This window comes from Ambystoma mexicanum, chromosome 1q (assembly GCF_040938575.1).
Source record: "Ambystoma mexicanum isolate Mex_15411 chromosome 1q, UKY_AmexF1_1, whole genome shotgun sequence".
Classification (NCBI taxonomy): domain Eukaryota; kingdom Metazoa; phylum Chordata; class Amphibia; order Caudata; family Ambystomatidae; genus Ambystoma; species Ambystoma mexicanum.
In genome coordinates this window covers 1478517276-1478536415 of record NC_090922.1, presented here as the reverse complement: position 1 = coordinate 1478536415, position 19140 = coordinate 1478517276, and the positions used below count along the sequence as shown (strand labels likewise).

Below are 19140 nucleotides of genomic sequence, written 5' to 3'. Positions count from 1 at the left end.
GTAGGCATTGCGGCTTGCCTGCCCTTCACCCGGTACATTACCCCACCGGAGCGATGGAGAGACTGTACATCTCGGTCCGCAGGCTGGATCTCCCCCCAGCAATGGCATGTGCACATACCCAGTGCACATGCCTTTGCTGAGCGCACCTCATTTCTTTGTATCATTTTATAGCATGTCATGGTGTGCAATCTCGCAAAACTGACAACAAAGTAATGTGAACATAACCACATATCCCCATGACGACATGAAACGGGGACAATGACAGACAAGGAAAATATATGAACATTAATTCCATAGTAGGCATAGCCGAATATATTATACTAGCAAAAAGTACCTGTACTCCCCACGGTTTCTGTAGACAGACATGATGACACTCAACAATTGTTGAAAATGAATGATCCTGTAGGTCTCTGTTGTGAGTCGCTTATCGCTTGATGTGCTTTGCACTCTGCAGCAAACTGCACTGAGAATGGGCGTGTGGCTGGCTGACCTACCCCGAAGCAGACATGGAGGGGAGCGAGAGTTGGCGTGCTGCTGCATACTGGGACCTTCTGTGTGCTCTCCCCACCCGTCGCCTCTTCCTGGCGCGGTGCAGTGCATCGATGTGCAAATATCTTGGAAATGGTGCGTCCTAGTGCCTAGAAACATGGATTTCGAGGTCCCACCAGAACCTGCTAGTTTTGTTCACCGAGACGCTTAAAATGGGCCCTGTCTGGTCCTTCTACCACCACACTCATGTGTGAAGGGGCTGAAGTCCGGGGCAAAGGGGATGGGGTGTCCAAATGTCAAGTGGCCAGTAATGTCCGGAGGGTCCTAACAGGCAACTATGCAAAATGTAGTGCAGATTGGTGGAACGGTGTGGAATTGTATAAGGAACAAACTAACAGATGTTCTGTTTTATATATATATATATATATATATATATATATATAAATATATATATATATATATAAATATATATATTACATGGACGCGGTAGCGTCCATGTAGTTATGGTTAAGTTGGTGTTTCCATAGGAAGAGCATTTTTTGGGTGGCTTATAACTTCGCTCCCTCTGGACGAATCCTCACCAAACTTTGCAAAAAAAGTATATGGCCCACTCTGAATTTTTCTGCAAAGTTTGGAGAGGTTTGGTCCAGGGGGGGGGCAAAGTTATAGATGGGGATCCCAAAACGTTTGTTTTTTCCCATAGACCTACAGCCCAAACCGCTGGACGGATTTACACCAAATTTGCAGCAGGAGCGGGGGTTTGCTCCCGAAAGCGTGCTTTTGCATATTTGGTGTAAATCCGTCCAGTAGCTTTTTTTAAAATGAGCAAATTGTAAGGCAAAAAAATTTGTGATATCTCTGTTCGCTTCGCGGACGGACTTCCCGGTTAGCTTCGCGGACAGTGCCCTGATTGGCTGGGCGGCTTGCGTGATCTCCGCGGACATGTGACGTGTTCGCTGATTGGATGGCGTGGGGCGTGGAGTGCGTCAGATTTTTTGTGGCGCCCGCCATCTTGCAGTCGCCGACGACCGCGGACAGCGCGGTGAAACTTGGATTAAAAATTGTATTTAGTGTAGTGTGTTGGTGTGTAAGAGTGTTTGGGGAGGGAGGGGGAGTATGAGATAGGTTCAATGTTCTGTTTTTTTTAATGTGCTAGACACTTTTGTTGTGTTCGATTTTTCTGCGGACAACACGGCTGTTCTGAAATGTTCGTAGATTCGGTGTCAAGTTGAAAGTGTTCTAAGAAGAATCGTGGGGTCCTGGAATGTTCCCAGGGGGTGTCCTGCAGACGTTGTCTGTATTGTTCGTTGTCAAGCTGAAAGTGTTCCAAGAACACTCGCGGTGTCCTGAAATGGTCATACATAAAGAAAACGGGGGTGTTCTGAGGACGTTGTCCGTATTGTTCGCTGGCAAATTGAATGTGTTCTAAGAACACTCGCGGTGTCCTGAAATGTTCGAAAATAAACAAAATGGGGGTGTTCTAAGGACGTTCTCCGTATTGTGTGCCTGCTTAGCTGTATCCAATGAGGGAATGGCACAGAGAGTGAAGTGGAAATGGTAGAAGGGCTGTCTAAGAGTTTCGCGGTCCGCGGACAGGGCGTGCTACATCCGGGGTTTTCCAGCAAATCCAGCATGGAAAGAAGACTGTAGGGATCAGCCAATCAGATGTTGAGGTTGTGGATTTGTGTTCAAAGAGACTGTGTGTAGTGAAGATGGCAGAAGTGGAGAAAGTCAGGGTGTTGGTGCTTGGAGATATGTTTGTGCATGGTTTACAACAGTATGCTCAATCCAGGCATGTTGCAAAGAATTTTGATGTTAAAGGAGTGGAGGTGGTGTGGAGCACTGTGCCTGATAGCAATGTAAAGGGAATTGTACAAGTTTGTGAAGATATGGGCAGGATGAACAGTCCCCATGTGGTAGTTTTGCACTATGGTGCTTTCCATTTGGGCTATGTCAGTGCCCTTACTTTGTTGGCAGATTTGGAACACTTGGTTCAAGCAGTAATGAACATCCTTCCAAATGCCAAAGTAGTTTTTTTCTGGATTACTACCTAGGGCAATATGGGACAATAGTTCCGTTTTTTTGTCCTCAGCAAAACAATGCTAGGTGTGTAATCAACCGACGCATGTGTGCCTTCATGCTTAGAGCTGGTATGTTCTTCTGTAATAATGAGAATATTGATTCCAGTAATACTGTTTATTTTAAAGAAGATGGCATTTTCTTATCTTTTATGGAAAATGCCATTCTGTTTTGGAATGTAAGGGTTGCTTTGGAGAAGGTTATGTGAAGATTTTAGGAGTAAAGTAAGAAAAATAAAAAAAAATACAAAATAACAGGTGTCTGTCAAGCATCTGCAAAAATAACAAAAAAACGGCTCTATTCAGAGCCAACCTCAAAGGGGAAATGGGGCACACTATTTAAATTTACATTCACCACGCTCAGATTTTTGATATGTCCGCAGAGATGGCGGTAGTCCGCGGACATCGAAATCACTAGGTATGGGTTCAGTATGTTTTATGTTACATGTATATAAAGTCAGGGATATTATGGTTAAGTTGTGCTACTAAAAACATATGAAATACAGTAAAAAAAAACTTTGTTAAAGGGACATTATGGTTAAGGTGCACTAATTAAAACCTATGAAATTCAATGAAAAAACTTTGTTAAAAGGGACGTTATGGTTAAGTTGCGCTACTAAAAACCTATCAAATTCAGTAAAAAAAACTTTGTTAAAGGGACGTTATGGTTCAAAGTAAAACCGAAAACCCCCCGAAATTCGCCAGTTATGGTAAGCTAAGCAACCATAACTCGCGCCACCGTGCACTGCTAACACTAACACCCAGGACATCAAAGATGACATCACAAATGTCATTGATGACATCACTGATGACATCAGATGGCTGGCTCTCTCTTTTTTTCCTTTACTGACATATCTAAGCCACATAGTTTTCTTCAGTAACAGTCAGGAAGTAAAAATTGAAAAGGTACTATATTTGTAGACTTAGGGTCAAGTCATATCTTATGAAACATATATATAGCGGAAGACACAGGCTTGAAAGAGAGCAATCCTTTCTGTGCATGAAGATAATCTAGGTCTTAGGCCTAGATCAGCCTAAATACTCCACAACTCTTCCTGGGTCGGGTTTGCCGAACTCCAGCTCTGGAGAAGTGTCTATACCACTTGCATTATGCAAGGTATCACAAAGATCCTGCATCCTACTCTCCTCCGAGATGAGGCAGTCTGGCACAATAGGGGTCCCAAAGCAGTGAACAATAGGAGCATCATCCTCATCAGAATGATCCTCCTCTTCAAAATCAAGTTGAGGGACTAAAAAAAGTCTTTCTTTGGCAGAGGAGTATACCTTTTCTCAGGTATAGCAGCCAGAGTCTTCACAATCGTTGACTTCCACTTAGATACTGCCTTTTCCGGAGGTTCCACCGACACCAGGGGAAGTGCCGACAAAATCGTCACAGATGGCGCCGAAGGCATCGAGGGTCTGACCGGGGTGGAAGACCCGACAGGCACTATCAACTGGCGTGGCGCCAATGGCTTCGAGGGTTTGGACGCTTTCGATGGAGACGAAGACCATGACCTCTCTTCATGTCTCGAACGATCCTTAGACACCTTGTCCGGACGGGACCTCGAAGTCTCCCGATGAGGATCGTGCCGTGTAACCTGGCTTGAAGGCGTGGGAGTATGCAGCGAGACTGTTCACTGCCGGCTTCAACAGAAGGCGCGGAAGGGGCCTTGCCCTGCTTTTCAAAAATCTTAAGCTGAAAATCTTCCCACAAGCAGGCGTCGATTTTTTAGGATGGGCAACTCACCCTCTCGGGGGTGACGCTTGAAGACGACGAGGAAGGCGACCGGCGGTGCCTTCTCCTCGAGCGCTTCGACGAGGACGACGAGTGGCGGGAACTACTCCTGGATTTTGAACGCTTAGCCTTCTTCCTCTGAGGAGAGTCGCCTCCCCACTCATCGGTCGAAGGCCCAGCAGGTCCTGAATTATGGGGCTTAGACACATTCCCTACCTTGAGCTTCTCCTTTCGTTCCCACAAGGCCTTTTCAGTCATCGGCTGGCATTTGAAGCACATATCCGTGTCATGGCACTCGCCGAGGCACCACAGGCAGACTCAATGCGGATCTTTGATTGACATCTTGGAGCCGCAGTCCCGGCATTTCTTGAATCCGGATTGAGGTGTTGTCGGAGTGGAAGACAAAGATATAACAATGAACTTCAACAGCAAACACTAGTAAGTACGAGGCGCGCTGACTTTTACGAAGCAAACACTTTTGCAGAAAAAATTGAACTGAGACAATGGGTGCGGTGCGCGCTATTTATAACATCCGAGGACGTTACCCTCGACGGGGGCCTTCGAGGGACATCGACCCGACGCAAACGACGCAGGGCACCCTCTGCCGAAAAACTTCTGAAGAAGCCGAGCATTGGCCTCTACATATCAAAGATGAGGAATACGTTGGAGGACACAATCCATTCGAAAGGGTCAACATTCTTATCTCTGCACCAGCTTCAGAACTTATTCCAACAGCAGCAGTATAAAGATTTGGTTGCTGGTCTTCTGGCTGAAAGCAAAACTTCCATTACGTCGTCCACGAAGTCCCAATCTCTGTAACTCAGCCTCTCAGAAACCATGCGTGAAGGCAGAGAGTCCTGATATCCGGATGGAGAAACCGACCCTCCTCTCGCGAGAGAAGGTCCTCCCTTTGTGGAAGACGAATCGGAGGGCAGATGGACATGTCCAGAAGGTCCAGGTACCACGTCCTCCTGGCCCAGTCTGGGGCAATTAGGATCATGGATTTCTTGAACCTTCTCAACCGTCTGATTACGTGAGGAGTGGAAATTCCCAGTCCACATGAACACGCCTCTTGGGGGGAAATTCCCTTGAGCAATACAGTTCACACTTCCTGTTGGCACTGGTCGCAGACATATCCACTTGAAAGACTTCCTGAGCTAGTTCCCAGTCGTGGGAGACTGTGCTCTACCTGCTCAGAGCATCTGCCGTCGTGTTCTTCTCTCCGGCTAGGTGAATTGCCGACAGAGAGATTCCTTCTTGTATTGTCCAAAACCAGAGCTGCATTGCCTCTCTGCACAGTGCTAGCGACCCTACACCTCCGATTTTGTTGAGGGAGTACATGGCCACTGTGTCGTCCGTCATTATCAGGCCATTCTTTCCCCAGTCTTTCCCCATACAGATGGCAGGAAGGCCTTCAGCGCTAGTCTGATTGCCCTCAGCTCTGAAAGGTTGATATGTATGTTCCCCACCCAGTGAGTGAGGCGTACGTCACTACTGATATCTCCGGCCACGGTTGGCAAAAAGGTTCTCCTTTCAGAATGTTCTCCTGACAGGCTCACCACTGAGGACCCAGTGAGACTCTGTTTTGGATTTGTAGGAGATGTGAAATCCTTCCTGAGAACTGTGACCTCTGAGTCCTGAGAACCTACTGGAGAGATCTCATTCTAAGGTGAGCCTCTGGCAACAGAAAAATGCAGGATGCCATGAGACCGAGCAACCTCATAAAATCGAAGGCCGGTAGATGTTGGGCATTCTGGAATTTCGTCACCTTATGCAGAATGTCTTGAGGCCTCACCTCTGGTGGCGAGGCTTTTCCCGGGGGATGCCTCCAGGACTGCTCCGATGAATTGGAATCTTTGTGATGGTATCATGTGGGACATCCTGACGTTGAGGGAGAAGACCAGCCTGTGAATGGAATGACAGGTGTAGCTGAGATGTTCCAGGGCCTGTTCTGGGGTACTGGCCCTGATCAGCCAATCGTCCAGGTAGGGTAGACTTGAATCCCCCCTCTCCTGAGACTCGCTGCCACAACTGCCATTAGCTTGGTGAAAACCCTTGGGCGGAGGTCAGCCCAAATGGCAGAGCTCGAAACTGATAATGAGAACTGCCAACGAGGAACCTCAGGTGCTGTCTGTGCTTGTGATGGATTGACACGTGAAAGTAATCATCCTGGAGGTCCAATGATACCATCCAATCCTGAAGCTGGAGGGCCTGAAGGATCTGAGAAAGGGTTACCATCTTGAATTTGTCCTTCCTGAGGAACTTGTTCTAGTCTCTTAAGTCCAAGATGGGTCTCAATCCTCCGTCCTTCTTGGGGATGAGAAAATATGGGGAGTACCATCCCTTGTTCCTCTCTGCTACAGGTACTGGTTCTATCACACCTTTCTCTAGCAGGGATAATATCTCAAGCATAAGGAGCGGATCTGGAACTTCCAAAGAGTTATTCCCCGGTGAATGACTGAGGTGTTTGCAGGAAAGGTAGGCAGTAACCTTGGGCAATTGTTTCCAATGTCCAAGCATCTGAAGTAATGGCCTGCCATCCTGTCAGATGCTGTGACAACCTGCCTCCTACTGCAATCTTGTGTTTGAAAACCTTGGAGAGGTTTTGGAGCGGCTGACGCAGTGGCTGAAGGTAAGGCGGCCACTGCTGTTGCGGTCTTAGTAATTCTCCTCCGTCCACAAGGTGGGAATCTTTTATGTCCTCTTTGAGCTTGCTGTCCTCTGCCCTTTCCGAATGTGGAATAATAGTGAAAGTACTTACCCCTGCAGGGCGCACCTGTGGGGCGGTTTGGAGTTTGCCTTATTGCAGCTCCAAGGAATTTGGCCGTTGCTTGGAAGTTTGCAGCTTCTCCAAACTCTCATCAACTTTATTTCCAAATAAATGTGTGCCGTCAAAGGGCATGTTGCGAAGTCTGGATTGTACGTCTTGGGCAAATCCTGACTTTCGCAACCTTGCGAATCTGCAGTTCACTGTACTAGCCGCCATGGCTCTGCTGATGCTGTCAACAGAGTCAAGACCAGTCTGGAGGGATTCGCACATAGCATCTTTCCCATCCTTGACAATGTTAAGGAAACCGTCTCATTCCTCCCCCTTAGGGACATGGTCAGCCGCCATAGAAATGCACTCCTAAAAGGGTGTGTGTAAATCTCGCTAGCGTGCACATAGCATTGGCAGATTTTAAAGCCATACTACCGCCGAGAAAACCTTCTTGGCCATGGCATCATAACGTTTACCATCTCTATCCTGCAGTATGGTGGGATAGGCATTTTGTCTATCTGAGGAAGTGGCTGCTTGTACTACCAGACTTTCTGGTGTAGGGTGCTTTGAGAGGTACAAAGGATCAGAACTAGAGGCTCTGTACTTGGCTGTTAGTTTGTTATTCACAGCTGGGATAAACTCAGGTGTTTCCCAATTTGAAGTCACTCTCCTTTGCAAAGCCTGATGGAAAGGGATAATTGAGTCCTCTTGTAGCCCTTTGTCTAATATATCTGTGAGATCGTCCAGTTCGAAAACAGGCGTGGGTCTGGACCATCCTTTATATTCCATGACCCTTGCATGACCCTTGTCATTAGCTGTCTGTACGTTACTTCAGCATGGTCTCCAGGGTCTGCCTTTCCAAAATCAACCTCAGGAGAGGTTTCAATACCACTTGCCTCATGAAGACATTCTTGCAAATTCTTCATGCGAGAATCCTCTGATATATTCATCAGGCACTGCTGGTGTCCCATATTGTAACCCAGAGGATCTTTCTTCCTCAGAGGACTCCTCTGGGTCTTCATAAATTGAAGAGAGTGATTTCAAGTATTCTGCTCGTGGCAGAGGTGTGTAAGTCTTTTCCATTGAAGTAGGCATTATGGTAGTCATCACAGGAGCCGAAAACGTCGAAATTGTTGATGTCAACATCGATGGCCTCGACAAATTTGTTGATGGCTTCAATGATTTCGACAATAGCGTCAATGGTTTTGACGATTGTGTTGAAGGGATTGATCCATGTGGCGTCGAGGAGATCAACACTGGAGGTTTCAATGGCTTCTCCTTCGGTATCGGCGCTGACGGCGTTGAAGATGCATTTTTCGGACCTGTAATAGAGGTTTCCTTCATCATCGACATCAGTTTTTTAGACTTTGAGGAGGCTTTCTCTCGACTCGAGGGATGAGATCGCTCTCGAGGAGAATCAGCGGCTAGGTCTGAAGACGCACGGCTCTCGTGGTTCTGATGTCTTTCGACTGGAGCATCACCTCTAGGTGTTGTCGAAGGGGGAAAGGCAGCGTTCTCGAACACCTTTAGCATACAGAGTCTAAACCCCTCCCACTGAGCTGGGGTACTAGACTTGGATGGACAAACGACCCATTCAGGCGAACTGGACGACGAGGTGGACGGCGACCTACAGCGCATTTTTCTTCCATGCCTCGAAGTTGAGGAGTGATGCAAACCACTTCTCGAACGGGAACGTTTAGACCTCTTTCGACGAGGAGAAGTTAATCTCGACTTGTCTGCTGTTTTACATTTAGATGGAGTAGAGGTTTTTCTTTTATGCTCACCTGTCGCCAACTTCCCTTTATGCTCTCTCAAAGCTTTGGCCATCATCGACAGGCAGTCCTCGCACTCGGAACATGGATGATTCAACCCTAAACACCACAGGCAAATTCTGTGCGGGTCTGTCATGGACATCTCTGCACCGCAGTCACGGCATTTCTTGAAGCCGGATCGAGAAGTGGACGACTCCGATGATGAAGCCATATTGCGTCGAAAGCTTGAAGTGATGAAGATGAATTTTCGAAGAAAACTCGAAGTGTCAGGAACTAGGCATTACGTAACCATAGCTGTGAAGCGCAGAAAAACAGAACTGAGGCCAACGGGCGCTGCACGTGCGACATATACCTGCGGCGGCGTCGATGTCAAGCCGGAGGCCTCTGAGGACATCAACTCGACCAGGCATCGGCGCACAGTGCCCTCTGCTTAACATTTTTTTTTCCAAGGCAGAAAGCTGCATAATGGAAATATCAAAGATAAGGAATACGTGGGAGGACACAATCCATTCGAAATTGCACTGTAGTTGTTGATCTTTCCACCTTTATCTATTATGGTGGAGTGCAGCGATCCAAGTCTGTGCCTCCATCATGCCCTTAGAAATACCCTCAGTTATTGGGAGTAGTACCACATTTTTCAGCCATATCACACACAAAATCCATAGCATCAAAGATACACCACTTAATGGCAGTGCATTACATAAATCTTGACTGGCGATCAGCAATCACGATGCCAGGAATGTTCACCCCTCCCTAGTTCTGCCAGGCCCCTGTGGCAGCCAGCTGGGACAAGTTCTAGGTAAGGACCTGGTTTAATCCTCCCCTTAACAACAAATCTGGCCCCAGGCTCTGCTGCAGTTGTAGTTTCCATGAAAGTTCTGGTTTGGCACTTGAGCACCGTGAGGGGGCAGTCCTCACACCGCCTCTGGCCGTAACATGGAAGAGCTGTTACCTCAATCCCCCCATTTCCCACCCAGGCCACCCAGCTGCACAGTCCACCTCCTACAAGAAGGCAATGGATCCCGTCCTCCTCACGTCACAACGTCTAGGTAACTCTTTCTATTGCCACTCTATTTCTTGCCTTGTCCTTGCTCATCTCTGCTCATTGTTCACAATCCTTCTCCCACCTTCCTCTGGCCATTCTCTAGTCGCCTTCTATCCTCCTCACCCTGCTCGCTCCTCGATTAGGGATTCCTATCATCCTGGACCTTATTTCCCAGACTGCTTACTTCTGCCCTTCCTGTTTTTGATGAGTCTATTCCTTGCACTTAAGACCTTCACCTAGTCTCCAGCAAGATTATTTTTCCTCTTTGGGTTTTTTCCTCTTCTTTGAGGGTGCGCTCCAGGTGTCAACCACACTGCGACTTGTCTTTTAGACAAAGTGGCATCCTGAGAGGATTGTCCCAATCTGTGGGACTCTGTCTACGGCGACGCCACTGACCTAGCTACATTCCACTACTCGTTTGCCCGCTCCAAACAACCAGCTGCTCCTGCTGAGCACCATCCAAGGCAACAGGTGAGCTTGCCTTCTGACACACATTAACCTTATAATCTATCTGATTGGGGATTCATATGGATAATACTGAAGGTATTGCGAGGTGTGCTGTATCTGGTTGTAACATTACTTCATGGAACAGTGAGATTTACATTCCACTTGTGACCAACCTTAATCAGGGAAACGTGTCAGTGATTGTTGAACACCTACATGAAATGTGAGCCTGTGAGTGCAGGATTCCCAGCATTTTGGTTTGACCACTGAAGAGCACACCTCTTCTGTCTCCACACTTTGCCGCAAACACTCTTCACCCAACGCCAGAATTGCACAAGTTGCTGCTTTTACACTTGGACCTGTACATACAAACACTGATGACATAACATGAGAAAGAAGAAACAGAGAGTGGGTGTGCACAGAGTGTAAACCAAAGGGAAAAGGCAAAACACCATAACAGAACTTCCCTCCGATTCACTGGCCCAGGATCCACCCACACAACCCTATCCCCATGGGGGTCACCATCTTTACTACCTTCTCAGGTCTGGCACTATTATTGTGTTTCTACAGCTCATGTGTGCCAGTTGACCGCAACACCCTGCTCTGCATGTAAAATCACCCTCCAAAGTGCCTCCAAATGTCCCATTTTGTTTCATGTTTCCAGAGTCTTTCTGATGGAAGTATGAATCCTTCCATGCCTGGCGAGAGGGTTAAGACGTGTCTGGTCTCCCTGAGTGGAGGGGTTAGTATACCTTTCGAAGTTGGGTGTACCTCCAAGGGGAGGGCCCAGAGCATGTCAGTCACTCTGTGCATGGTTAGAGTAAGGAAGAGAAGGGGCGGGAGGAGGGCCCGATGGGAGAACGTGCGCAATACATTCTCTGGTCATGAGAGACGTAGGATTAGGCATATGAGGGTGAGAAAAGGACGAGCTGGAGGCATGGGAGGTGAACTCATTTGGGAGAGGCTCTGAGAAGCTGGGAACCCCCAGGCTAGGTTTTGCCACAAAGCTTGTATGCACTTGCATTGACTTGTAGCACCACACTGCCTTGTGTTGTAAGCCTCCACTGTACATACTTAATACGTTCTATATACGTAATGCTTCTATATTTGAATATTTTAGGCTGCATTTTACATCATGTCTTATTTACAGTGGCATTAGCCTTTTCCTGTGTGATTTATGTTTGAATACGATGAGATCCCACAGTGTTTCAGGTCATTACTTGCCTTATCCTTGCATTCTTCTACTTACACAATCCTCCATCACTGGAGGATAGCTCAGGGGCAACGTGCTCCCCTTGGAAGCAAGACGACATGGAGCCACACAGGTTCGATCCCCGGGTCTGCGCTTAGAAACCTCTGGGTATTAAGAGCATTATAAATAACCAATCATATTATATGATATCATATCATAGTCACTGTACTTGACCATTCAGCGTGGACAGCAGAGGGATGCACTGTTTCCGGTCTGTTCTATGCCCAGATCCTGGGTGCTTCTGATTGGTCAGTGCTGGTTGACTGTATCAAGGCGACGTGGATTAGTATCACAGAACCACTGTTGCGCATTAAGCACTCGAGTTGAACTCCATGACAGTGAATGGAAACATGATACTTTTGAGTATCGAGGTAGTTTAAAATTGTTAGTAAACAGAGTACTCTAGGACGTTAGTGGCAATGGGATGTTGGAGACAAATGCTTAGTGAGGAGCGTATTTTGAGCAGCGGCCTTACTTGACCCTCTTGCCCAACTGCCAATGGAAGCTGAAAAGCGGTAGGAAAGGTTACCAGGCAGTTGGTACTTGTTTGAAGGGATTAGAAGAGGTTCTCACCTTCCTTGTATTGAGTTTGTACAGTTATATTTGTGGGCGGATCGAACTCGTTCAGCATGCTTTGATATCTTGCGGGGAAGGAGTGGTGAGAAGGCGCTTGGGTGGGAAGGTCTGGTGAGAAGGTCTGGTGAGAAGGCGCTTGGGTGGGAAGGGGTGGTGAGAAGGTCTGGTGAGAAGGCGCTTGGGTGGGAAGGGGTGGTGAGAAGGCGCTTGGTTGAGAAGGTCTGATGAGAAAGCGCTTGGTTGGGAAGGTCTGGTGAGAAGGCGCTTGGGTGGGAAGGTCTGGTAAGAAGATTCTTGGGTGGGAAGGTCTGATGAGAAGGCGCTTGGGTGAGAAGGTCTGGTGAGAAGACGCTTGGGTGGGAAGGTCTGATGAGAAGGCGCTTGGTTGGGAAGGTCTGGTGAGAAGACGCATGGGTGGGAAGGTATGGAGAGAAGGCGCTTGGGTGGGAAGGTCTGATGAGAAGGCGCTTGGTTGGGAAGGTCTGGTGAGAAGGCGCTTGGGTGGGAAGGTCTGATGAGAAGGCGCTTGGTTGGGAAGGTCTGGTGAGAAGGCGCTTGGGTGGGAAGGTCTGGTGAGAAGGCGCTTGGGTGGGAAGGTCTGGTGAGAAGGTGCTTGGGTGAGAAGTTTTGGTGCGAAGGCGCTTGGGTGGGAAGGTCGGCTAGGTTGTGGACTGATAGGCCGTGTGAAAGGCCCTCCTTTTGAAGAGCTGGTCTGCCAGCTCGTAGTAGAGGTGTTGGTAAGGTTGGGGGCTCATGGTTATGAAACGCATCTCAATTTGACCAGCTCCTTCTGAGGGCAGAGTGAGGAAGTAATTCTGCAGGTATAATATGAGCTTTTCTGCTTTGCGCACCAATTCTCTGCGCTATTTTTGAAACTTAGTTTGCCAAAAAGGGTTAAATCACTTGCACCTCCCATCCATAAAATGCATTGACGCCGCCAACTCATCACACAAACAACCAACCAGATGGTTGTGGCATCTGTTTGCGACCTACCGGTAGGGCTTTGGACATGGAGGCGTGGCTCCACAGGGCTTTGAAGACCATCCAACCCCCAGTCTCTAGAAACAGGCCTTACCTTGCCATCACCGACGAGCTCCTGGAACGCTTCCCCAATCTCGGCTTCATTGTCGTAAACTGCGGCACAGTCAATGTGGCGATAGCCCGCCCCCAAGGAGTGCTTGACCGCTTCCTTGACCTGCAAAGACAGCAAGATGGATGCTGTGAGGGCCCACATTTGTATTCGTACCTGGGGTTTTACATAGTGCACACCTAGCTAGGCAGCAAGGAAGCGCTGTACACCAGTGTGGATGGGGCAGCAAGGAAGCGCTGTAGACCAGTCTAAGGGGGATGGGGCAGCAAGGGAGACATGTACACCAGTCTAAGGGGGATTGGGGAGCAAGAAAGTGCTGTTCACCAGTCTGAGGGGGATGGGGCAGCAAGGGAGCCATGTACACCATTCTAAGGGGGATTGGGTAGCAAGGAAGTGCTGTACACCAGACTAAGAGGGATAGGGAGCAAGGAAGCGCTGTACACCAATCTAAGGGGTATGAGGTAGCAAGGAAGCGCTGTACACCAGTCTAAGGGGGATGGGGCAGCAAGGGAGCCATGTACACCAGTCTAAGGGGGATTGGGCAGCAAGGAAGCGCTGTACACCAGTCTAAGGGGGATTGGGAGCAAGGAAGCACTGTACACCTGTCTAAGGGGTATGAGGCAGCAAGGATGCGCTGTACACCAGTCTAAGGGGTATGAGGCAGCAAGGAAGTGCTGTATACCAGTCTAAGGGGGATGGGGCAGCAAGGAAGCACTGTACACCAGTCTAGCGGGGACTGGGCAGCAAGGAAGCGCTGTAAACCAGTCTAAGGGGGATGGGGAGCAAGGAAGCGCTGTACACCCGTCTAAGGGGGATGGGGAGCAAGGAAGCGCTGTACACCAGTCTAAGGGGATTGGGCAGCAAAGAAAGAAGCGCTGTTCACCAGTCTAAGGGGGATGGGGCAGCAAGGGAGCCATGTACACCAGTCTAGGGGGGATGGGGCAGAAAGGGAGCCATGTACACCAGTCTAAGGGGGATTGGGCAGCAAGGAAGTGCTGTAAACCAGTCTAAGGGGAATAGGGAGCAAGGAAGTGCTGTACACCAGTCTAAGGGGTATGAGGCAGCAAGAAAGCGCTGTATACCAGTCTAAGGGGGATAGGGCAGCAAGAGAAACATGTACACCAGTCTAAGGGGGATGGGGAGCAAGAAAGCGCTGTACACCAGTCTAAGGGGGATGGGGAGCAAGGAAGCGCTGTACACCAGTCTAAGGGGATGGGGCAGCAAGGAAGCGCTGCACACCAGTCTAAGGGGGATGGGGCAGCAAGGAAGCGCTGTACACCAGTCTAAGGGGGATGGGGAGCAAGGAAGCGCTGTACACCAGTCTAAGGGGTATGAGGCAGCAAGGAAACACTGTACGCCAGTCTAAGGGGGATGAGGCAGCAATGGAGCCATGTACACCAGTCTAAGGGGGATTGGGCAGCAAGGAATCGCTGTACGCCAGTCTAAGGGGGATGGGGCAGCAAAGATGTGGTGTACACCAATCTAAGGGGGATGGGGCAGCAAGGAAGCGGTGTACACCAGTCTAAGGGGGATGGGCAGCAAGGGAGCCATGTGCACCAGTCTAAGGGGGATTGGGCAGCAAGGAAGCGCTGTACACCAGTCTATGGGGGATGGGGAGCAAGGAAGCGCCGTACACCAGTCTAAGGGGTATGGGGCAGCAAGGAAGCGCTGTACGCCAGTCTAAAGGAGATGGGGCAGCAAGGAAGTGCTATACACCAGTCTAAGGGGGATGGGGCAGCAAAGATGCGGTGTACACCAATCTAAGGGGGATGGGACAGCAAGGAAGAGGTGTACACCAGTCTTAGGGGTATGGGGCAGCAAGGGAGCCATGTACACCAGTCTAAGGGGGATTGGGCAGCAAGGAAGCGCTGTACACCAGTCTATGGGGGATGGGGAGCAAGGAAGCGCCGTACACCAGTCTAAGGGGTATGGGGCAGCAAGGAAGCGCTGTACGCCAGTCTAAAGGGGATGGGGCAGCAAGGAAGTGCTATACATCAGTCTAAGGGGGATGGGGCAGCAAGGAAGCGCTGTACACCAGTCTAAGGAGGATATGGCAGAAAGGAAGCGCTGTACACCAATCTAAGGGGTATGAGGCAGCAAGGAAGCGCTGTACACCAGTCTAAGGGGGATGGGGCAGCAAGGGAGCCATGTACACCAGTCTAAGGGGGATTGGGCAGCAAGGAAGCGCTGTACACCAGTCTAAGGGGGATTGGGAGCAAGGAAGCGCTGTACACCAGTCTAAGGGGTATGAGGCAGCAAGGATGCGCTGTACACCAGTCTAAGGGGTATGAGGCAGCAAGGAAGTGCTGTATACCAGTCTAAGGGGGATGGGGCAGCAAGGAAGCACTGTACACCAGTCTAGCGGGGACTGGGCAGCAAGGAAGCGCTGTAAACCAGTCTAAGGGGGATGGGGAGCAAGGAAGCGCTGTACACCCGTCTAAGGGGGATGGGGAGCAAGGAAGCGCTGTACACCAGTCTAAGGGGGATGGGGCAGCAAGGGAGCCATGTACACCAGTCTAAGGGTGATGGGGCAGCAAGGGAGCCATGTACACCAGTCTAAGGGGGATTGGGCAGCAAGGAAGTGCTGTAAACCAGTCTAAGGGGAATAGGGAGCAAGGAAGTGTTATACACCAGTCTAAGGGGTATGAGGCAGCAAGAAAGCGCTGTACACCAGTCTAAGGGGGATAGGGCAGCAAGAGAAACATGTACACCAGTCTAAGGGGGATGGGGAGCAAGAAAGCGCTGTACACCAGTCTAAGGGGGATGGGGAGCAAGGAAGCGCTGTACACCAGTCTAAGGGGATGGGGCAGCAAGGAAGCGCTGCACACCAGTCTAAGGGGGATGGGGCAGCAAGGAAGCGCTGTACACCAGTCTAAGGGGGATGGGGAGCAAGGAAGCGCTGTACACCAGTCTAAGGGGTATGAGGCAGCAAGGAAACACTGTACGCCAGTCTAAGGGGGATGAGGCAGCAATGGAGCCATGTACACCAGTCTAAGGGGGATTGGGCAGCAAGGAATCGCTGTACGCCAGTCTAAGGGGGATGGGGCAGCAAAGATGTGGTGTACACCAATCTAAGGGGGATGGGGCAGCAAGGAAGCGGTGTACACCAGTCTAAGGGGGATGGGCAGCAAGGGAGCCATGTGCACCAGTCTAAGGGGGATTGGGCAGCAAGGAAGCACTGTACACCAGTCTAGCGGGGACTGGGCAGCAAGGAAGCGCTGTACACCCGTCTAAGGGGGATGGGGAGCAAGGAAGCGCTGTACACCAGTCTAAGGGGATTGGGCAGCAAAGAAAGAAGCGCTGTTCACCAGTCTAAGGGGGATGGGGCAGCAAGGGAGCCATGTACACCAGTCTAAGGGGGATGGGGCAGAAAGGGAGCCATGTACACCAGTCTAAGGGGGATTGGGCAGCAAGGAAGCACTGTACACCAGTCTAGCGGGGACTGGGCAGCAAGGAAGCGCTGTAAACCAGTCTAAGGGGGATGGGGAGCAAGGAAGCGCTGTACACCCGTCTAAGGGGGATGGGGAGCAAGGAAGCGCTGTACACCAGTCTAAGGGGATTGGGCAGCAAAGAAAGAAGCGCTGTTCACCAGTCTAAGGGGGATGGGGCAGCAAGGGAGCCATGTACACCAGTCTAAGGGGGATGGGGCAGAAAGGGAGCCATGTACACCAGTCTAAGGGGGATTGGGCAGCAAGGAAGTGCTGTAAACCAGTCTAAGGGGAATAGGGAGCAAGGAAGTGCTGTACACCAGTCTAAGGGGTATGAGGCAGCAAGAAAGCGCTGTACACCAGTCTAAGGGTGATAGGGCAGCAAGAGAAACATGTACACCAGTCTAAGGGGGATGTGGAGCAAGAAAGCGCTGTACACCAGTCTAAGGGGGATGGGGAGCAAGGAAGCGCTGTACACCAGTCTAAGGGGATGGGGCAGCAAGGAAGCGCTGCACACCAGTCTAAGGGGGATGGGGCAGCAAGGAAGCGCTGTACACCAGTCTAAGGGGATGGGGCAGCAAGGAAGCGCTGCACACCAGTCTAAGGGGGATGGGGAGCAAGGAAGCGCTGTACACCAGTCTAAGGGGTATGAGGCAGCAAGGAAACACTGTACGCCAGTCTAAGGGGGATGAGGCAGCAATGGAGCCATGTACACCAGTCTAAGGGGGATTGGGCAGCAAGGAATCGCTGTACGCCAGTCTAAGGGGGATGGGGCAGCAAAGATGTGGTGTACACCAATCTAAGGGGGATGGGGCAGCAAGGAAGCGGTGTATACCAGTCTAAGGGGGATGGGCAGCAAGGGAGCCATGTGCACCAGTCTAAGGGGGATTGGGCAGCAAGGAAGCGCTGTACACCAGTCTATGGGGGATGGGGAGCAAGGAAGCGCCGTACACCAGTCTAAGGGGTATGGGGCAGCAAGGAAGCGCTGTACGCCAGTCTAAAGGGGATGGGGCAGCAAGGAAGTGCTATACACCAGTCTAAGGGGGATGGGGCAGCACAGATGCGGTGTACACCAATCTAAGGGGGATGGGACAGCAAGGAAGAGGTGTACACCAGTCTAAGGGGTATGTGGCAGCAAGGGAGCCATGTACACCAGTCTAAGGGGGATTGGGCAACAAGGAGCGCTGTACACCAGTCTATGGGGGATGGGGAGCAAGGAAGCGCCGTACACCAGTCTAAGGGGTATGGGGCAGCAAGGAAGCGCTGTACGCCAGTCTAAAGGGGATGGGGCAGCAAGGAAGTGCTATACATCAGTCTAAGGGGGATGGGGCAGCAAGGAAGCGCTGTACACCAGTCTAAGGAGGATATGGCAGAAAGGAAGCGCTGTACACCAGTCTAAGGGGTATGAGGCAGCAAGGATGCGCTGTACACCAGTCTAAGGGGTATGAGGCAGCAAGGAAGTGCTGTATACCAGTCTAAGGGGGATGGGGCAGCAAGGAAGCACTGTACACCAGTCTAGCGGGGACTGGGCAGCAAGGAAGCGCTGTAAACCAGTCTAAGGGGGATGGGGAGCAAGGAAGCGCTGTACACCCGTCTAAGGGGGATGGGGAGCAAGGAAGCGCTGTACACCAGTCTAAGGGGATTGGGCAGCAAAGAAAGAAGCGCTGTTCACCAGTCTAAGGGGGATGGGGCAGCAAGGGAGCCATGTACACCAGTCTAAGGGTGATGGGGCAGCAAGGGAGCCATGTACACCAGTCTAAGGGGGATTGGGCAGCAAGGAAGTGCTGTAAACCAGTCTAAGGGGAATAGGGAGCAAGGAAGTGCTGTACACCAGTCTAAGGGGTATGAGGCAGCAAGAAAGCGCTGTACACCAGTCTAAGGGGGATAGGGCAGCAAGAGAAACATGTACACCAGTCTAAGGGGGATGGGGAGCAAGAAAGCGCTGTACACCAGTCTAAGGGGGATGGGGAGCAAGGAAGCGCTGTACACCAGTCTAAGGGGATGGGGCAGCAAGGAAGCGCTGTACACCAGTCTAAGGGGGATGGGGAGCAAGGAAGCGCTGTACACCAGTCTAAGGGGTATGAGGCAGCAAGGAAACACTGTACGCCAGTCTAAGGGGGATGAGGCAGCAATGGAGCCATGTACACCAGTCTAAGGGGGATTGGGCAGCAAGGAATCGCTGTACGCCAGTTTAAGGGGGATGGGGCAGCAAAGATGCGGTGTACACCAATCTAAGGGGGATGGGACAGCAAGGAAGAGGTGTACACCAGTCTAAGGGGTATGGGGCAGCAAGGGAGCCATGTACACCAGTCTAAGGGGGATTGGGCAGCAAGGAAGCGCTGTACACCAGTCTATGGGGGATGGGGAGCAAGGAAGCGCTGTACACCAGTCTAAGGGGTATGGGGCAGCAAGGAAGCGCTGTACGCCAGTCTAAAGGGGATGGGGCAGCAAGGAAGTGCTATACACCAGTCTA

At 50.5% G+C, this 19140-nt stretch overlaps 1 protein-coding gene across 2 annotated transcripts in view; it reads right to left on the bottom strand.

The window, feature by feature from the left end:
• The window catches only part of AKR1A1 (aldo-keto reductase family 1 member A1), a 428825-nt gene that overhangs the window by 199102 nt on the left and 210583 nt on the right, over window positions 1-19140 (bottom strand). For both annotated transcript variants that reach the window (XM_069642381.1, XM_069642380.1), the window contains exon 3: window positions 13225-13344. In XM_069642381.1, coding sequence (XP_069498482.1) covers window positions 13225-13344 — 120 coding nt within the window. The remainder of the gene's footprint in view (window positions 1-13224; window positions 13345-19140) is intronic.